Raw genomic sequence first — 20,594 nt, 5'->3', positions numbered from 1 at the left:
CGATACCTTGTAGCTAAGAAGACACCAAAATATCTATCGGCAAAATTGCCAAAGTGCGCTACTATAGAATCCTCGCACCCTCGTACCGCTTCTATATCCTATTCCTCTCTCTCATTCTCTTGGAGCTCACTCAGCACAGCTCGGACCGCTCTTGCAGCTTCTATACCCTATTCCTCTCTCTCTTGGAGCTCACTAAGCACAGCTAGGACAGCTCTTGCCGCTTCTATACCCTATTCCTCTCTCTCTTGGAGCTAACTAAGCACAGCTCGGACCGCTCATCCCCGCTTCTATACCCTATTCCTCTCTCTCTTGGAGATCACTAAGCACAACTCGGACCGCTCTCTTTCGTTCTCTCTCCTACTATCTCTGCAACCCTCTTTCAAGAAGAGACTGTAGAGGAGGCAGTATAGTATCAGGCTGGCATGCCGTTGGTCCTGGGTTCCATTATCGGTGGTGGTGGAGAAGAAAATAAATATTATAAATTTAAAAATAGTTGACAAAAAATTATGGAGCCAGTACTATTTAAAAATAACGAACGAAACATCTTCTACACTACCCGATCCAACTAATAGCCCATCGTATATACGATGTGGCTAAAAAGAAGGCCCCTTATTTAGCAGATAGCAAGACTGTTAAAAACAGCCGTTAACAAAACTAGCGCGTTTACCTACATGTACTCTGCAGTACTAGTATTGGCGCTTGGTTGTTTGTTGCTTTAATAACACTTTGGCTGCAGAATTTTCACGCCATGTCAGTATATTTGAGCGGCAAAGTTAATCTGGAATGGCCAGATTACGCCTTCATATTACTAATGTTAGCCATTTGCGTGGGTATTGGTTTGTACCATAGAAGGAAGGTCAATTCTGCCCGCGGTAAACGAAACTTGGTGGAGTTTCTTTTAGCTAATCGTAGTTTATCCATTATTCCGGCGGCATTTTCCATGGGAGCCACATACATTTCGGCAGTTACTTTGACGGGGATTTCTGGAGATACGTACATGTACGGGGTGCAATACCTTTTTATTTCGTGCACCCGTATAATTCTCATGATAATTTTCGGGTTCATCATCGTTCGAATATACAGGAGGAAACAATACGTTAGCATATTTCAAGTAAGATACTCCTTGTTGATCGACTATTTGATTTCGAACCTTTGATTCTTTCTTTGTAAATATAGCTTCTGGAGGAACGTTTTGATGGGACGGTGCGACGAGTTTTCTCTTTTATTTACATTAGTAATAGGGTAAGTTACCTCGCGAATGATCTATCTCGCTTCGCCTTGTACCTCGCGAATAATCTATCTCGCTGCGCCTTGTACCTCGCGAATAATCTATCTCGCTGCGCCCTGTACCTCGCGAATAATCTATCTCGCTGCGCCTTGTACCTCGCGAATAATCTATCTCGCTGCGCCTTGTACCTCGCGAATTATCTATCTCGCTGCGCCTTGTACCTCGCGAATTATCTATCTCGCTGCGCCTTGTACCTCGCGAATTATCTATCTCGCTGCGCCTTGTACCTCGCGAATAATCTATCTCGCTGCGCCTTGTACCTCGCGAATTATCTATCTCGTTGCGCCTTGTAATTCGCGATTAATCTATCTCGCTGCGTCTTGTACCTCCGATTTATCTATCTCGTTGCGCTTTGTAACTCGCGAATTATCTATCTCGCTTCGCCTTGTAACTCGCGAATAATCTATCTCGCTTAGTTGCTATACTTGGCGTTGGTGCTATACCTCCCGGCGCTCTCTCTAACGACGTTAACTCCTTTCGACACTCGAATCACCACTTGTGTTCTCGGTTTGGTTTGCACCTTCTACAGCTCTTTCGTAAGTACCCTTATTTTAAGCCTAAATTAGTATTGACATCGTGTCAAAACAAACAAATCCTTTCAGGGCGGTTTCCGTACTGTTGTTTGGACAGATGTTTTGCAATTCCTTCTCATGGTGACCTCTCTACTCTTATTTATCTTTCAAAGCCACGTGAAAACTTCTAGTCTAACTTCACTATGGCAAAACTCGATGGATAATGGGTTCCTTACATCCATATAGTAAAAACAAGTTATTTTAATAGAGCTATCTCAGAAGCCTTAGTGTGACGTCACCCATGCTATTTGCCCATAGAACCAAAGCGGTACTGAACATGGCCGCTCACTACCAAAGATAACCCGTGACGTTTTACCTAGGCACTGACGTCACAACTAAGATTGCTCTATTGAATTTACAATGAAATTGTTCATAATTGGTTTCGCCGCAGTTGGACAGAAGGAGAGTCTATTAGAAGTTCCATTTGGGCAATGATATTCGTAGGTTTCGTGTCTACGGTAGATATGTTCACACTCAACCAAGCCATGGTACAAAGATTATTGGCGACAAAATCAGAGGCTGTTGCCAGAAAGTAAGTAATACTAGCTTATTTCTTCACTATTGTTGTAGCACGTGGCTCAGCCTCAAGACGTAGCAGAAAATCAACGTGTATTTTACAAAATGATGAGGATGTATTTTTTTACTTTTACCTTAATATTACGAAATCATAATTTATGCTACTTTATAGTTCGATTTTGGTAGGCACTCTGCTACTTTTACTAATACAAATCGCTGTTGGAACAGTGGGTGCTGTTCTATATCTCACATATGGTCAGTGCAATCCCCTCAGTTTCCCAGAACACACCGGTGTAGAAAGGCTTGATCAAGTAAGAACACCAGTACAGAAAAAAAAAACCTGACAGTTCATAATGCTACAATTAAACTTAGATGTTCGTTTACGCCATTGGGGACCTGTTCCGTGATTACCCGGTTCTTAAAGGAGTGGCCATATCCGGAATTATCAGCGCTTCTCTTAGCACATTCTCGTCATTTATAAACGCCTTCGCTACACTAACTTTGGAAGACTTCCTGAAGCCAATATTTCCTAACTTGAATCAAAATGAAAAAGCATGCGTCAAGATTTGCATCGGTTTAAGTAATTAGTAACTCGATTATTAGTTAACTTTTTTAAACAAAGGAAAACCATTTTATTGATCATAATTCAAAATTCAACAGGTTTTATGTTCGGAATTTTGGTAACTTTGCTCAGCTTCATAATGCCTCTAATTGGTAGTGCAATCAGAATTATATTCATTATAAACAGCATTTTCCGTACTCCGCTTGACGGCATTGCTATTCTGGTTATATTTTACCAGAAATTAACAAAGAAGGCAAGAAGTTTATTAATTTTAGACCCACAATAATCTAAAATATTAGGAGCCTGAGAACAATGATAAAATCGGGCAACAGTGCCTTTAGGTCAGGTTTTCTTTCCATAACACCACTGCCACCACTGATAATCTTATAAGTCTCAGTGCAGGGTCTTGGTACGAGCAAGAAGTGATATCTAGTTTATTAGGGAGAAGATATAAGATGCCAAATATTCGCGCGCCGTAGTCCCAGTCCCCCTTTCAAAATACAACGGGGAAGTAAAAAGAGGCCGGGCTATTTCGCAGCCTCTCCTCAGTCGGAAAATACGTAATTTTCGTCATTATCGTCGCGCTGACGTGAGTTTTCAAGAACCAATGAGATACTGGTTGTAATTTAGAGGCAGGGATTTACTCCGGACCTACGTTTGCACTGGAGATAAAGCTAGATATCACTTCTTGGTACGAGTCTTATTGGTAACAATCTTATTACGTTTTCGTCTTACAGATTTGCTTGATAAGTCTACTGGTTGCAGTTTTGATCAACGCTTGGTTGGTAATAGGAAACGCTGTATATGTCGGAAAACTCAAATACACAACGCTAGCTCACTCTACGGAAGACTGCGAGGACAATTATTCGGGAAGTAACTTAACAATAGCCACGAACAACTCAACAAATATACCAGAGTCTTCAAATGGGTAACATTGTTGCAATAATTACATTCTTCAGTCGGGGATTTAATAATTTGACTTTTAAATAGGGGTTTTACATCAATTTACAAAATTCCTTTCATGTGGTTTAATCCAATTGGTTTTTCGTTAAGTTTTCTCTTGGCAATAATACTCTCTGAGGCTTCAAGTTTTTATCATGGTTAGTATTTATCCAAATTATAAAAATGTTTCCACCGTTTTTCCCGTTTAATTTAAAGATATACTTCTAACCTAACCCGAAGCTATTGGAATTTTGAAATAATTTTCCTTTAAGGTTATATGCGGGGCTTCAGAAACCAATCAAACGTCAAGAGTCAAACTAATCATCCCAACGAAGATATTCCATTAAACACATCAACTTGATTTTTGTTAAAACTTGTATTATTTAAATTAAAATTCTATAAAATTATTAAATATTTAAACCATACAATGGATTTGACCATACCACAAATTGGAGTATACCATGTATTTTACAAAACTCTGTGTTACCAAGAAGCGATATCTAGTTTAATAGGGAGAAGGAATAAGATGCGTAAGTATTCGCGCGCCATAGTCCCAGTCTCCCTTTCAAAATACACGAGGGGACGTAAAAGGAGGCCTGGCTATTTCGCCTCTCCTCAGTCGGAAAATACGTAATTTCCGTCATTCGCGTCGCGCTGACGTGAGTTTTCAAGAACCAATGAGATACTGGTTGTAATTTTGAGGCGGGGACTAATTACGGATCTACGTTTGGACTGGAGATAAAGCTAGAAATGCGGCGAATTTATACCTTCTCCCTAATAAATGTTTAGATATCACTTCTTGATTTGTTATAAACAAACCACCAAAAACCAAGCAGTAATGTCTAGTAAAGGTAATCAAAGACATTAACTGAACATTTACCAATTACCCATTGAAAGTCCACTATGTACCTTTAACCCTTCCTCAAAGTATGATTTAATAAATGAAAGAAAACCCAATTTTAATTTAATGGTGGATGGCGTGCTCGCAAGGTTTAAGCAAACAATATTCCTATTTACGACTAGGCTACGAGTTTATTGAATCCAATAAAGAAATTCCGTTATATTTGCTTATTCAACAGTATTAGCCCACCTGTATCATACATAGCTTACGTCAAACCGAGGGGAAGGTCACTTCGAAAACATGCCGACGTTTCAGTTTCACTTGAAAATTTTAAATTTCAGTTAAAGTTTTGACGTTTTAAATGAAATTATGAAATTCGCAATTAAAATGTTTATTATATTGTTCGCGAATTTGTAAACAACAACTACGTACGTCTGTTTCGAACGGAGTGACTCGCCCACAGCTTCAGAAAACTTTTAATTCGACTTTTATGCTAGGGATTAGTTACGACTAGGTTACGGTACCAGCCTGACCTAAACTCAAAATTAATTTCAATTTACTCGAATTAAGTCGGTGATTATTTTATGGTTTCATGCCCCCCCCCACCCGTTTTATAATTAATGTTTTACGTAAGCAACGATATATTCAATACTCGTATGAATAGACAACGAAATATAATTTGAAGGAATTAAAAAAAAACGTTTTGAAGACTTGGAATTATAATTACAAATTACAACGGTAGGTCCAGCACCTGGTCTGGCAGTTTTCGTAACATCACTTTCCTGTTTAATGACGCACCCGCAGCCGATTAATTCTGATTTAATAACAATTAGATTAATTAAAGCATGTCTAGGTAGAGTAATTCTTCGGCTAAAATTACGTTTGTTAGAATATATATGTTTAGAATATATCGATTATAAATCGTGATCGTGTCGATTATAAATCGTGATCGTGTCGATTATAAATCGTGATCGTGTCGATTATAAATCGTGATCGTGTCGATTATAAATCGTGATCGTGTCGATTATAAATCGTGATCGTGTCGATTATAAATCGTGCTCGTGTCGATTATAAATCGTGCTCGTGTCGATTATAAATCGTGATCGTGTCGATTATAAATCGTGATCGTGTCGATTATAAATCGTGATCGTGTCGATTATAAATCGTGATCGTGTCGATTATAAATCGTGATCGTGTCGATTATAAATCGTGCTCATGTCGATTATAAATCGTGCTCGTGTCGATTATAAATCGTGCTCGTGTCGATTATAAATCGTGCTCGTGTCGATTATAAATCGTGCTCGTGTCGATTATAAATCGTGATCGTGTCGATTATAAATCGTGATCGTGTCGATTATAAATCGTGATCGTGTCGATTATAAATCGTGATCGTGTCGATAATAAATCGTGATCGTGTCGATAATAAATCGTGATCGTGTCGATAATAAATCGTGATCGTGTCGATAATAAATCGTGATCGTGTCGATAATAAATCGTGATCGTGTCGATAATAAATCGTGATCGTGTCGATAATAAATCGTGATCGTGTCGATAATAAATCGTGATCGTGTCGATAATAAATCGTGATCGTGTCGATAATAAATCGTGATCGTATCGATTATAAATCGTGATCGTGTCGATTATAAATCGTGATCGTATCGATTATAAATCGTGATCGTGTCGATTATAAATCGTGATCGTATCCATTATAAATCGTGATCGTATCGATTATAAATCGTGATCGTATCCATTATAAACCGTGATCGAATCGATTATAAATCGTGATCGTATCCATTATAAACCGTGATCGAATCGATTATAAATCGTGATCGTATCCATTATAAACCGTGATCGAATCGATTATAAATCGTGATCGTATCGATTATAAATATTAATCGTATTAATTATAAATCGTGATTATATTGATCATAAATTGTGATTATTTGGGCATCGGGTTGCACCGATAGCTTTTTAAAGTTTGAAAGTGATATATTACCCTTAAATAGCACGCGCTGTAAAAAGTAATTGAAATTTTAACTATCTAACTTCCAATTAAGTTAGAATATAAATCAAAAGAAATTCAACCGTCCTTCGCCAAATAGAACTTTAAAACCAACAGATGTTTATTATGTCAACGCATCAAATTTAAACTGGTAAAACCCATAAACAAATACTTATTTTCAAAGTTTTCAATTTTAAAAATCCTAACCATTTACATTTTCAACTTGCGGTGCTTTCAGTTAAGGGGAGTGTCTCTTTCGCTACAAATTACCATTTCTGAAATTCACGATAAAAGCGTAAGTCACGATAAAAGCGTAAGTCACGATCACGAAACTAATAGCGGATCATTTTAGCTACAACGTAAACATATATGCAAATGATATATTTTACAGAGTTCCTATTTTCTCATTAAATTAATGAAATATTAATTATGTATCTTGCTAGGAATGGAATACATAGATGGAATCTTTAATAGGCCATTTTCTCATTTCTCTGGGCCTTCCCTTTACCTTCAATCAGATATTAGTATGGAGTTTATGGCTTCTTAAAGATTGCAAGTAGAAGAAATCTATGTATTCCCTATCGACCTACACCAGATATTAATGACCACTTAAAATAATCAACAGGGATTAAAAAAAATATTAATCTTTTATCTCTAAAAGCAAATTCAGGGTTCATACGAAATTTCCAAAAACAATTTTACTAATAACAATTTCACTGATAATAATTATTTGCTTCAACCCAATTTTCCTTTTATTTCCAAATCTCCCCTTGTTTTCTCTGTTTGTATGAAGTCCGTAAAATGTAATTTAGAGCTAATTACCTGTAATTAATTGTAGAAGTCGTACTCAACGTTTACTAAACAAGAAAAATCTGTTCTGTTTTAGACGTAAAAAGAGAACAGGTAGCTTCATAACAAACATTAAACGGTCTATGAAGTTCCATTGAAAGCGCTGCTTGAAGTTAAAACAATTATACTACGTTTATAAGTTTCGCGAAGCTAATCAAAAAGAAGATATAATAAGAATAAATTTCAAACTTCATAAATTTCAGCAGAGTTTGAATTTTCAGGTAGTTAAGGATCACTTTTTCTATAAATTTCACTTTGTTTGAAAGAATTTTACCATGTCACCAAAAATTAGAAACAGAAATGGTTTCAAAACGGAAAATTGTTAGAAAATAATAGGATAGATCTCTGGTTGCTTTATTTTAATTATCAGGGAGCCCAGTCAAAAATTTAATTCCTCATAGGAAAAATATGAATTTTTCCCGGAATTATACGATTTTGTAGGAGAAAAAAATGTGTTTTTATAGGAAAATATAGGAACAAAAATGCTAATGTATAATACTATTTTAACTTAACTATGTAGAAAAATTTCAAAAACAAAAAACCCTAACAAATTGGATTTTACTTTGAAAAGAGGAACTTAATTTAAATAGAATACATAAAAATCCTGAGCGAGCTCCGCAATTTCGGTGTCTAGTCAAATGTGATCTCGAGCTAAATTTTGATAAATTTCATGCTAATCATGAAAACTTCAACTAAGTTAAAAATATAGGATAATATAGGGCCATTCTTGAAATTATATTATAATATAGGACCATTCTTGAAATTATATTATAATATAGGACCATTCTTGAAATTATATGATAATATAGGGCCTTTCTTGAAATTATATAACAATATAGGGCCTTTCTTGAAATTATAGGATAGGACCATTCTTGAAATTATATAATAATATAGGGCCTTTCTTGAAATTATAGGATAGGACCATTCTTGAAATTATACGCTATAATAGGACCATTGCATTCTTGAAATTATACGCTATAATAGGACCATTGCATTCTTGGAATTATACGCTATAATAGGACCATTGCATTCTTGAAATTACACTCTATAATATGACCATTGCATTCTTGAAATTATACTCTATAATATGACCATTGCATTCTTGAATTGTTGTTTGGAATAATATTACCGAATGATTGGGCCACCATATAATTAAAAATACAAATGGCTTCCAAATTAAAATTAGTTGGGAAAAAATAGCCGATACGTTTATGGTTGGTTAAAACCTTGAAAACCCATTATATTAATATTAAAAAAAATCCCTAATTTTCACGGAGTTCCTGAATATTAATTTAATTTCATAACCTTCCTTGACATTCCTAGGTTTTCAAGATCGTATAAAAACCCTGTCTATAGTGCCAAAGCCAGTGTCCAAAGACCTCACGAATATACGCCGTATTTGACCAATTATGCACTCTACCAAATCCTATTTAGAGTGGCCCGCCTTTGTGATCGTGGTCTTTGTTCTGGTGTCTTGCGTAGCGCTCGGTTTCTATTTCCGGTACAAGAAAATACGTCATGATCGGGGAAATGACTTGAAAGAGTTTCTCCTAGCGAGCGGTAGTCTCTCAGTTTTTCCAGTGGCGGTATCCATAACGGCAACATCGTTCACGGCCTACGTTGTAACTGGGGTTACCGGCGAGATGTACGTTTATGGTTGCCAGTACTTTTTCAATTTTCTTGGTATCTTTGTGGGAATCTTGGTGGGAGCTCGTTATATTGTGCCGTTGTATCGCGAACGACAATACTTGAGCGTATTCGAGGTATGATTTAATTGAAAAGAATAGAACCTGGGAATTGGCTATTTGAACAATAGCTTCAAAGTTTTATTTTGTGTAAAGATAGTTGAAAGACGAATTGATGTGGCGACAAGAAGATTCTTATCCACCGCGTTCATCATTCAAAAGGTTCTTTTGGACTACAAAGATGTAAACCCACAGCTAAAATATTGAACTTTCATTTCCAGCTGCTGTTCTTGGGGCTGGTCTTGTACCTTCCTGCCCTTGCAATGGCCACTCTCACCAACTTCAACTACAAAGTGACCACTATCATTTTGGGATCAATCTGTACATTCTACAGCACTATCGTAAGTACACTATAGTTTTTGTAAACGGCACATGTAGCACATACAAATAACTTCAACCATTAGGGTGGACTTCGAACGATAGTCTGGACTGACGTAATACAAGCTGGCTTCATGTTCGCCACCATCTTCATGGTGGCCATTCGAGGCATTGTCGAAATAGGTGGTATATCGACGCTAGTGTCCGAATCCATGTCGAACGAGTTCTTCACGTCAATAAGGTCAGTATGCAAGTCCTTGAGGAGCCAAGCTTCAATTGTTAAGTCTAATCAAACCCGTCATCGGTTTCAGATTGACGGAACACAGCAATACGAGGCACAGTGTGTGGGCCAATTTAATTTTCGGTTTTCTATGGTCAATGGATTTACTCCTTATGAACCAAGCGACGGTACAACGCGTCCAGGGTGCTCGTTCAGCTTCCGCGGCAATGTGGTAAGACAATATAAAGTTATATCCAATCATGTAAGTACAAAGTTTGTTGCTCGCTATACAGGTCAGTTGTGGTAGGTGGATTGTTGAGTTTAACCTTTGGCGTTTGCGTAACCATAACGGGAGCCGTGGTCTACATTTACTATAAGGATTGCGATCCAATGACTATTTCGGAATATACAGGAGTTAAACTTAATGATCAGGTACTGATTGTTAAAAAACACATTGAGGGGGAGGTCAATTCGGTCAGTTTCCCTGGGGCCCGTACCTTCTAGGTTGCTGGGACCCGTGTAGTACTGTCTTAAGGGGGCACGCTATTTGGTCAATTTTCCCGGGGCTCACAAACTCTCTTGACAGCCCCTGGCGCTCAGGGAGTTTAATTCAAATTGGTGGTGACAAAAAAAATTTAACTTTTTAAAACAATTTCTCCAGCTCTTCATATACGCTATTGGGGACATGTTCAGGGACTACCCAGCACTAAAAGGAATAGCCATATCCGGTATCATCAGTGCATCGCTAAGTACCTTCTCGTCGTTTGTAAATTCATTCGCGGCAGTAACTTTGGAGGATTTTGTCAAACCGTTATTCCCCAGAGCGACAAAGAATGAGAAGACAAATTTATTGATATGCATGATTCTGAGTTTCATTTACGGAGTCATAATAACTTGCGGCAGCTTCCTGATACCGTTAATGAACAACGTTATCAGAGCAATGGCAATCATCAAGGGAATTTTTGGTGGTCCTCTACTGGGAGTGGCGTTTCTTGTAATGTTTTGGAATCAAATGAACAAAGAGGTTTTTATAACTTTTTGACGTTTGAATTGAACTTAAGCGGATGAACAATATTCAAAACACTTTCAGGCATGTTTTGGATCATTCATAATCGGTACATTGTTCAACACGTGGATTGTAATTGGAAATTCAATCTACGTTGGAAAGAAAACTTTCGAAAAGATACCTAAATCCATAAAAGGATGCGATTTTCAGGGTTTCAACAAAACCGTATGGCAAACGTTATCAAACAACAGAAGTAGCAATGCTACATTTACTAAGTCAAAATTTCAGAAAACGTAAGAAACGAAATGGTTTTCAGCCAATAACCATAAGATACCTAATGATCGGTTTTAATTGTATTATTACAGCATATTTCATCCACTCTATAATATAAATTTCATGTGGTATCCAGCTATTGGTTTTATAGTAACATTTATATCCGGGATTATGATATCAGTATTAATAAGTTATTGTAAGTATATTCTTAACAATAGAGTAATTAGTATCGTACGAAAGGTATGAAATAGGCCTATTACTATGTAACTCATATAAAACCAAAGTTCGGACGTGCTAAGGCCCAATCAACTTAAGAAATTGAATGGAGAGAACGATTTAACTTAATTACACTTGAACCCCCGATAATTTGTATTTAGTATATCGTTCATAAGTCCTGCCATAAAATTGTGTGATTGTGGATTTTCTATTAGGGTCAAGAATTATTGAAACTTTCTTTTCATTCAAAGGTAAATCTCGCAAACGCTCAGAGACATTGGTTCATTTAAACGATATCAATAGGTAAGCATATCAGAAAACATACTAAATTGTGTCGTATAAGTAACTAATTTATGGTCGCCTCAAATCTTGAACTCAGTGACATTAAGCTACGAAAGTATATGCCTATAATCAGAACTATACTATAATTCGCCATACCTTTACACAAAGTGCATTAATTATATTAGTGAATTCAAGATCTACATCAAACCTTTACCATGAATTTATGACGATAAGAAATTAAAAAAATACTTCTATTATAATTTCAGAGACCCAGTTCAAAAAGAAACCGCTGAAGCCATGACGAATTTATTGTAATAAACCCAGGGGTTCTTTGTTACATTGTCATTTGAATAAAAAAACACCAATTTGAAAATGAATGGGGTGATATCTTTATTGTGAAAAAAATGAGGGCAAAAGTCATCTTGGATATTTTTGGTGATGATGTTACACTTTTGCTAAAGTCTCTAGTTATAAATTGGAATTCGACCCCTCCTCATTGGTGGTGGCATTCCTCTTGAAGCTGGAGGGGTAATAGCGATATCTAGATAGTCGCCAATTTGGAAACGGCTTTGCGAGAGTGATTTACTGTCGTCTGCTCCTTTCTGACCACTGCAGGTGCTCCCGATATCTCTCATGCGATAACCCGGTCCTCTCACGTCAGGAAATACCAGGGCAAAATCAAAAAAGGTACCCTTCCTTCTCGTGTCTGGATTAACTTCCTTAACCAATCCAGATAACTCCTTAAGAGTGGCGTCCATCCTTAAGGACAATTACTGAGATTCATTTCACAGGAACATTCTCAAATTATCGATAATATCGCGATGTTGCTTTCAAGCAAGCCAAAGCCCAAAGTGGAAAGAGGTTGGATGGGTTTCAACACATGATCCAAGATAAAAAGGAAATGCACCACGTTTTTATGCAACAAACCGAGCAAAACTAGACGCATAATCCATTACAATACAAAGTAAAAGAATGGTTGTGGCTTTTGGGACTTAAAACCAAAGACATCGAACACATGGTTCATTATATGCAAAATTTGGATTTCAGTTAATCCAGAAAATAATGATATTCAAAGGAAATTTCACTATTGTGGCTGGCTAAAATACTATGTAAATAAATTCTACTCATATGTATAAGCAGTGAGAGTTATATTAAGCACATATTCTAGCATTCAAGTACGGCAACTTGATACCATAGTTCATTATATTATAAATAACAAAAAATAATACTCAAATAATGATTAGCGCGTTAAAAGCACTGCACACGAACTTTGCAATTCTACATCATGCAATATACCGATAAAATCAAAGAGGAGCTGCAATAGCTTTATGAGATGGTGTGTAGCTAAGCTCAAATTGCAAAGTTCCTATTTGGTAAAAAGCCAGCTTTCGCAATAATCTTTTCATATTCAACAATATACTAACCAACTACACTTCATATAAGGTATAATCATATCTCAAATAATCGTAAATATTTCCTACCATGTGTAGATTTGAAGTTCATTGCCTGGTACTTGTCCTCTTAAATAATCACTTAATAAATGATGTCTTCCAGAATTGATAAAAACTCTCAACAGTAGAGGGCAAGTCTGTAATAAAATTATTGAAATTGTGACTTAGTCTCTCAATGAACCATTTCTGAATCCTTTGTTCTCCAAAAAGTTAGCTAAGCCTAGAGCCCGTACTTCCTTCCGCCAATCCCATTTTACATGCACAGTCATAAACGATTGGAATTCTTTGCCCGAAGACATTGTTACCCTACCCAATAAAGCCACTTTCAGGCGCAAACTCTCGAACCATTTTCGCTCTTTCCACGACTAGTTAAATTTTTATTTTTTTTTAATTTTTTATTTTTTTATTTTGTTCTGATTATTCCCCCATACTAATGTTTATTCTACTCCCTTATGTTCCTATAATTTTTAAACTGTTAGTTAACTTAATCTAATTTTAAGACTGTTAGTCAACTTAATCTAATTTTTTTTAAACTGTTAGTCAACTTAATCTAATTTTTAAACTGTTTGTCAACTTAATCTAATTTTTTATGCTGTTAGTCAACTTAATCTTATTCATTATACTACACTGTTTCTTAGCCCTGTATTCAATAGTTACTCTGTTTTTCACACCTCTCTTTGTATCCGATGTTCGTACACAAGCCACTCTGCTGGCTTCACGAACAGTGTTCCGTAAATAAATAAATAAATAAATAAATAAAGAACACCCCTTTTTAACCACGTGTGACGTGACCCAGGTCATGCGCCCACTCCCGGTTCCGAAATGGCGCACCATTGTTTTTGACCAAGGCTTAAATAAATCAATTCAACCTACCCTTTCTCGGTCTACTGGCTTTTCTTGATCAGATTTATCTTCTACAACCGATTCCATAGTTATTTTAACACTTAATTTTATAGAATTTACTTTAACTGTGGTAAATTAAATCAGATCTACTCGTAATTTCTTGTGAAACACAACTCGTTTTACCAAGCGTTAGTAGCAACGCGAAGACCGACTGTCGAGTGTCGACTGATAGCAAGGAGTAGGCTATTTATATCTAGAATGTCCTGTGCTGCATTTCGAATCCAAAAATATTACTCCTTGGCGAAATATTCGCTTCGGTTTGAACTATTGAACATACCCGCGAAATTTAAATGTCATAAAAGCGGAACAAAGTTTTTTTAAAGCTATAAAGTACCCATTCCCATCTCTAAATGGCCCAAATTCAAATTGATAATTATAAAAGACGTAAAGTACTATCTAATCCTGATTTACTTACCGATATTTTATGGGAAACTGGCGTATGGTGTTAGCTGTAAAGTCTTTCTTAGTAAGGAACTAGATAAAACAACATAATGGGTATAAAGGCAGCTGCACATTTTAATTAAACTCGCAATGTTTTTTTTTCTTTAAAAATATCCCAATAAAAGAGTTTCCTTGGCGCCAATTAGTCTATAAACTATCACTGCCTTCATTAACGGTGGTAAAGAAAGAACGTTTTACAAGCTGGTTTGAAATCTCTCGCGTTGCTGACAAGAAAGGTAGCTCTAGGCTATATTTCCGATTTTTATTTTACAATCTGTATCAAAACGTTTTTAAAGAGAAAAATAAAATATTTTTCGAATCGTTACCTAGTTTTACAAAAAGGGGTTTCAAGGCCAGTTAACAGAGTCAGCGGCTAGCGAGGGATTGTCATTTATCCTGTTGGTAAGTGTTTACCCGTCTTTCGCCTTTGAATAATTTAATAATTAATTAGCGTAAAAACTAGTTATCGAGTTATGTAAGAACCCTTTAGAGTCGCGTGTTAAGATTGACTTCTCCGTCATCAATTGCCAAGAAAGTTATATAGCTTTAGAAACTATAAAAATGTAAATCAAAGCAAAAGAGTTCAAATTTATACCTCTGAATATAATATAAGCCTCGAGGCTTTTCTATTATATTTATTTAAAAAATGTGCCTCCTCTTAGGATGCGTTGAGGAATTCTAACGATTTGGATGATTGAATTTTTTTTTTTTATACAACCCCCTTTTCATCAAAATAACGAGAGGTTAAATTATATAACATAGCTTATCTTCGTCTCTTTGTCCGTCCGAAACGCGTTTAATTGCAGCAAACCCGTACATACCCATGAAGTATTATTATTGGAGTACGTCACAACTTGTTTTTGAATCTATGGTGATGTGCGTGTAATTATCGGACGTAGGATGAAGTATAGACAGGGATTTATGTCGATATTTTTAACCCCTTAAACTTGACAATCGATTTAAAATGGATATTTTAAGTACTTCAATACGTGGGCGATGTTGTAGACACAGTGACTCCGGGGAAAGGTATTTCTTACATAATTAATTGCTATAAATATTGGGAATTGAGCCCCGGGCTTCGTTACAGTTTAAAGAAAGAGCAGGACCAGAAAAATATTTGTATTTTTTACATAATTTCTTGACAGAATACAAAATATTGCGATAAAACTCGAGAAACTTCATTTGGACGTTCATAGCTACGCGGGTTTGATTGTGTCTTTATCCTTCGTCCAAAATGTCCAAGGACTGTTTACTCTTTTTAATCATTTTATCAATCTACGCTGTTCCTTCTGTTCTGTGCAAGAGATGGCATGAACCATCATACAGAGGTAATAAACTGAGTCTTCCATTCTATAGTGTTAGGGACTCTTCCGAGCTAGAAATTTCTAGGGTTGACAGTCTAAAGATTAGAGTTATCATTCTATAAACTTCGTATGACACACCTTTTAGGAAGAGTAGACATGACAGAGCCAGGACCATTGATCTTCCTGACTATATCCTCATTGGCTTGGAAGGAAAAAAACGGAAGCGTCTTCGAACGTTTGATAGAGCTGAACTGGTACAATGTCCCCGACCAAATCCTAAAAAACGATGATTCCTGGGTAGGATTGTTCGTTGAGAACCCGACGGAAGTGACAACAGCGGATGCATTGTCGCATCCTCTGGTCAAGATACATCCGAAAGACCATCCGGACGGATACTTTCGGACCGACGTCACATATCCCAGACCCGTTTTCGATCACATAAAACCCGTCAAGAAATGTCTCGGCTATTATGGGGCCTTTGTCAGTGGTGGTAGGGTTCTGGCATCCAACTGCTTGAGGACAAACCCAACATGGATGCGCGACAACAGCGAAGTCTTGGGGCCCAAGACGCTGGATCAACTTATGATTCCGGGAACGCACAATTCGGGTAGTTACAACTCGTACCGGCCTGAAAAGGACACTATCAGTCGGAAGTACCTCTACTGTCAGGATGAGAGTGTTTGGACGCAACTGGTTTACGGCATCAGGTACTTAGATTTGAGGGTGAGCTACAGAACTGTTCTGAGTAGGAACGATTCTTTGTGGATTTCGCACGGCCTTCTATTGACTCCCAACCCAGTTCGTGACATTCTTCTACAAGTCAAGGAGTTCATGGATTTGACCAACGAGATTGTCATCTTGGACTTTCATCGATTCGATAATGGCTTCACTGGACGCCTGGCCGAACGAAGGCACAAGATGTTGATGGAAATGTTGATAACGGAGTTGGGTGACTACATGATACCCGCCAGTTACGGATACACGAAAACCTTGAACGAGTTATGGGCATCCAACAAGAGGTTGCTAGTTGGTTACGCGAGTGACCAGAGGGTGGAAAGTGCCTTGTTGTTCCCAGCTGTGAGACACTTATGGGGTGACAAAGACAATCTTAAAGACCTTGAGGAATACTTAAACGCTGTAGTTTGCTTGTACAGGTATCCTCCATTGAAGTCTGCAATGGTATGTAAAATATCTCTACGCCTCCTGACAAGAACCCATATAAGACCTGAGAACATATCTTGCATTTCCGTGAACTCACTTATCTACTAATACAGGACGGCGATCCGCCACACAATCGAGAAAACGGACTAAGTTTTCAGATCTTACATTGGTTTTTTCTCTTGATCAGATCACTGACCATCACCTGAATTACTTATTACATTCACAGGCGGAACTGACACCAACTGGAACAGGGTTAATCACCGATAGGTATGGTGGTCTTAGAAAAATGGCCCAAGACGTCAATGGGTATATAACTAAATGGTTCCGTGAAAGATGGTGGCATTGCGCAAATATAGTCGCTACCGATTACTTCTTAGGCAATGATTTAATAGACATTTCAATTAAAAGCAACATCAAACGACAGGATTTCTAATTAAATGGCGCGTCGTAGACACACCCCAAAAAAAAATACGCATCAGGGACAGAAATTTTTTAATCTAATCCATTAATAATACAAACATGTACCGGTAATTTATAAACAATTTTTAAAACTACATAATTTAATTCTAGTTTTAAATGAAAGCTTCTGTAGATAATTATTAAAATGAAACTTAAAAACTTGGATGTCAAAAATCACTTTATTTATTCACAACGGAAAAATTCTACATTCTTTTTTTTTTAATATTAATATTAAATGCTACCCAATAATATCGAGTGAGCGATGTTTTAATTAATTTAGATTTCATCGATCCATTTCGAAGAATATCCCCTAGATATAAATACTTCCAATGACAGAAAAAAAAACGTAACAGTGATTTTATTAATTTTTCTCTAAAAATGATTTTTCTCTCTCTCGTTAATATTTAATTCGCCGCCTCTTCCGCTAATTTCTCGGCCTTCTGAATGACCTCCTCCATGGGTCCAACCATGTAAAAAGCGATTTCAGGAAGATGGTCCATTTCACCTAAAATACCAAACCATTAGCGGGTCCTACGTATTATCCTTCGGACGGACTTTGAGAAAATTAAATTAAAGTTCTATGAACCTCCGAGAATTTGCTTGAATCCTTTAATTGTTTCTGGCAAGGAAACAAACTTGCCAGCTTGACCAGTGAAAACTTCAGCTACTTGGAAGGGCTGAGATAAGAAACGTTGGATCTTCCTAGCGCGAGATACAGTGAGCTTGTCTTCCTCAGACAACTCATCCATACCCAAGATAGCGATAATATCTTGAAGAGATTTGTAATCCTATTTGCAAAGGATGATTGGACGCGTTAAGACTTGTCAAAAACCCTGAAAGCGTCATTCAAGGTTATCAAACCTGCAAGATTTTTTGGACACCACGAGCGATATCGTAGTGCTCAGCTCCTACAACATTGGGGTCCATGATACGGGATGTGGAATCAAGGGGATCTACAGCGGGGTAAATACCCAACTCGGCAATACCACGAGACAATACAGTTGTGGCGTCCAAGTGAGCGAAAGTGGTAGCAGGAGCGGGATCAGTTAAATCGTCAGCCGGTACGTAAATGGCTTGTACAGAGGTGATGGATCCTTTACGGGTGGTGGTAATTCTTTCCTGCATGCTACCCATGTCAGTGGCCAAAGTTGGTTGATAACCTACAGCGGAAGGGATACGACCCAACAAGGCGGATACTTCAGAACCAGCCTGGGTGAACCTGAAAATGTTGTCAATGAAGAACAACACATCTTGGCCCTCTTGATCACGGAAATATTCAGCCACGGTTAAACCAGTCAAGGCAACTCGAGCACGAGCGCCCGGAGGTTCATTCATTTGACCGTATACCAAAGACACCTTTAGGAAGTTTATGGTTTAAGAACTTATTCCACCCAAAAATCTTTAATATTATCTCCCAGACCTTAGAGCTCTTGTCTTTAAGGCTGATGACACCACCTTCAATCATTTCATGGTATAAATCATTTCCTTCACGTGTTCGTTCGCCTACACCAGCAAACACGGAGTAACCACCATGGGCCTTTGCAACGTTGTTAATAAGTTCCATAATCAATACAGTTTTGCCTACTCCAGCTCCACCGAATAGACCTTTTTTGTGTTTTGAAATACTGTTTTACAAAATTACCCCCAGCTTCGATAAGTTATTTCAAAAAACCCATACCAATTTTTCCTCCCTTAGAGTATGGGGCTAGTAAGTCTACAACTTTGATGCCCGTTACTAAAATTTCTTGTTCTACACTCATCTCCACAAAAGCGGGGGCTTCAGCGTGAATGGGGGCAAACTTATCAGTGTTAACTGGGCCCCTTTCATCAATAGGTTCTCCAATAACATTAATGATGCGGCCCAAAGTCTCGGGACCAACAGGAATAGTAATGGGAGAGCCAGTGTCAATGACTTTGTTACCCCTGACAAGACCTTCTGTACCATCCATAGCAATGGTTCGTACAGTGTTTTCACCTATTTAAGATTTAAATGGTGAAAATGAAGGAACCATATCCCCTTATTGAATAAAACTCTGGAAAAATAATTACCCAAATGCTGGGCAATCTCAAGGACCAGCCTAGGCTTACGTCCATCAACTTCCAATGCATTTAAAATTGGGGGAAGTTCATCATCAAATTGAACATCTACAACGGCACCAATAACGGCAACAATCTTGCCAGTGGCTTTAGATTTAGATGCTGCTTGAGCCGCGGCAAATCTTTTTTGGTCTATGCACAAAAGTTACTTAAATTTAGAGTTCCGCTTTTGCAAGGTACAGTGAAAGTAAAATTATGCTTAATAGTTTTTAATATCATAATTAAATTTAATTATAATAATAATTTTAATACAATATGGCTTCTAAACGGGCCGGTTTCATTTTTGGCCCAGTGCCAAATCTTAGAGTTCACCCCTCGCCCTACAAGCCTAAAAATAGGCCTAGCCATTTGAAAGTCAAATGTTTGTAGGCTTGTAAGTTGTAAAACGCTAATAGTATTTAATTATTACTGCACACTAACAATTCAGATAAAATATTCATATTTTAAGCTAAAAATTATTAAGTTATTGAGTTGGCAAATTCGCCGCTAGCTTTCTACCTCCCCTCCCTCTTTAAATGAACTTTCCGAAAACCGAGGCTTAGATAATCATCATGATGCCCGAACTTCACTCGCGATTTAAAGTAATTTAATTTAACTTACGTGTGTTACATAATATTGGAATGGTTCTGGCGCTTGTTTCTTTGAATTTCGATAGAGTTACCGCTGGTTTAGCTACTTTCAAAACGCTGGAGCAAGCTCTTCCCCACGCACTCAACATGGTGGCCGGTGATTAAAAATGTTCCCGAACACTGACTGAAGGAGAAACGCGGATCGCCCCGTGGACGGTGGAATCGAAGGTCAATGAAAGGTCGAAATATGCCGCTTGGAACGCCGCCTATATAAATTAAAATTACATAAGTAAAGTAAATATAGTAAAACATTAATTGGATCGGATATGAGCTAAAAAAAATTTAAAGTTTCCACTCAAACCAATTATGCAGATCATTATAAAATTTATTAAAAAATAATAACCAATCTACCCAACATGGCTGCTTTGCACCGTCCGCTTTATTTGACTCTGAAATTCCTATTGGTTATGAGTTATTATTAGAAATAACGATTAACTATAGAGAGCTTACAGTTCAAACCTTGTAACGTCATACCCTTCAATCTCTTATAATTACTTTCTTGGCGCCATCACCCATT

At 37.3% G+C, this 20,594-nt stretch overlaps 4 protein-coding genes across 4 annotated transcripts; 2 read left to right on the top strand and 2 right to left on the bottom strand.

The window, feature by feature from the left end:
• Positions 1-391: 391 nt before the first annotated feature.
• On the top strand, positions 392-11,038 carry LOC149702756 (putative sodium-dependent multivitamin transporter; the record flags this gene model as incomplete). Its single annotated transcript, XM_089867144.1, has 15 exons — positions 392-1,111; positions 1,177-1,242; positions 1,705-1,824; positions 1,891-2,045; positions 2,252-2,392; positions 2,549-2,687; positions 2,749-2,836; positions 9,055-9,335; positions 9,414-9,479; positions 9,539-9,658; positions 9,722-9,876; positions 9,947-10,087; positions 10,149-10,329; positions 10,517-10,879; positions 10,946-11,038. Coding segments are annotated over exons 1-15 (2,472 nt in total), but the record flags the coding sequence as incomplete, so codon positions are not given.
• A 959-nt stretch (positions 11,039-11,997) lies between these two features.
• Bin1 (histone deacetylase complex subunit SAP18) lies at positions 11,998-14,141 on the bottom strand. The gene is made up of 3 exons (XM_089866671.1): positions 13,957-14,141; positions 13,114-13,220; positions 11,998-12,391 (listed from the first exon to the last, which is right to left on the bottom strand). Exons 1-3 carry the CDS (start codon positions 14,011-14,013, stop codon positions 12,097-12,099), a joined length of 459 nt encoding a protein of 152 aa, XP_089722797.1. The 5' UTR covers positions 14,014-14,141; the 3' UTR covers positions 11,998-12,096.
• A 360-nt stretch (positions 14,142-14,501) lies between these two features.
• LOC149702754 (PI-PLC X domain-containing protein 1-like) lies at positions 14,502-17,374 on the top strand. The gene is made up of 5 exons (XM_089866662.1): positions 14,502-14,663; positions 14,758-14,829; positions 15,573-15,755; positions 15,877-16,910; positions 17,119-17,374. Exons 3-5 carry the CDS (start codon positions 15,662-15,664, stop codon positions 17,323-17,325), a joined length of 1,335 nt encoding a protein of 444 aa, XP_089722788.1. The 5' UTR covers positions 14,502-14,663; positions 14,758-14,829; positions 15,573-15,661; the 3' UTR covers positions 17,326-17,374.
• A 137-nt stretch (positions 17,375-17,511) lies between these two features.
• Positions 17,512-20,222, bottom strand: ATPsynbeta (ATP synthase, beta subunit). The gene is made up of 7 exons (XM_089866661.1): positions 20,049-20,222; positions 19,401-19,580; positions 19,030-19,326; positions 18,772-18,956; positions 18,213-18,707; positions 17,938-18,139; positions 17,512-17,856 (listed from the first exon to the last, which is right to left on the bottom strand). Exons 1-7 carry the CDS (start codon positions 20,164-20,166, stop codon positions 17,756-17,758), a joined length of 1,578 nt encoding a protein of 525 aa, XP_089722787.1. The 5' UTR covers positions 20,167-20,222; the 3' UTR covers positions 17,512-17,755.
• Positions 20,223-20,594: the final 372 nt, after the last annotated feature.

This window comes from Phalangium opilio, unplaced genomic scaffold, assembly GCF_054372755.1.
Source record: "Phalangium opilio isolate 3A_F unplaced genomic scaffold, DU_Popi_V2 ptg000017l_1, whole genome shotgun sequence".
NCBI classification, from domain to species: Eukaryota; Metazoa; Arthropoda; class Arachnida; order Opiliones; family Phalangiidae; genus Phalangium; species Phalangium opilio.
The sequence above is the reverse complement of the archived record's forward strand: the minus strand, read 5'-3'. Positions and strand labels throughout refer to the sequence as shown.

Coding starts and splice junctions, on each gene's coding strand:
- Bin1 (XM_089866671.1), bottom strand. CDS start 14,013: ATGGAATCGGTTGTAGAAGATAAATCTGATCAAGAAAAGCCAGTAGAC. Junction 13,221..13,956: donor AGCCAGTAGACCGAGAAAGG/GTAGGTTGAATT, acceptor ATTTTATTACAG/ACTTGCCCTCTACTGTTGAG. Junction 12,392..13,113: donor GAACTTCAAATCTACACATG/GTAGGAAATATT, acceptor ATTGTCCTTAAG/GATGGACGCCACTCTTAAGG.
- LOC149702754 (XM_089866662.1), top strand. CDS start 15,662: ATGTCCAAGGACTGTTTACTCTTTTTAATCATTTTATCAATCTACGCT. Junction 15,756..15,876: donor GCATGAACCATCATACAGAG/GTAATAAACTGA, acceptor CACACCTTTTAG/GAAGAGTAGACATGACAGAG. Junction 16,911..17,118: donor CTCCATTGAAGTCTGCAATG/GTATGTAAAATA, acceptor TTACATTCACAG/GCGGAACTGACACCAACTGG.
- ATPsynbeta (XM_089866661.1), bottom strand. CDS start 20,166: ATGTTGAGTGCGTGGGGAAGAGCTTGCTCCAGCGTTTTGAAAGTAGCT. Junction 19,327..19,400: donor TGAGATTGCCCAGCATTTGG/GTAATTATTTTT, acceptor AATCTTAAATAG/GTGAAAACACTGTACGAACC. Junction 18,957..19,029: donor CTCTAAGGGAGGAAAAATTG/GTATGGGTTTTT, acceptor AACACAAAAAAG/GTCTATTCGGTGGAGCTGGA.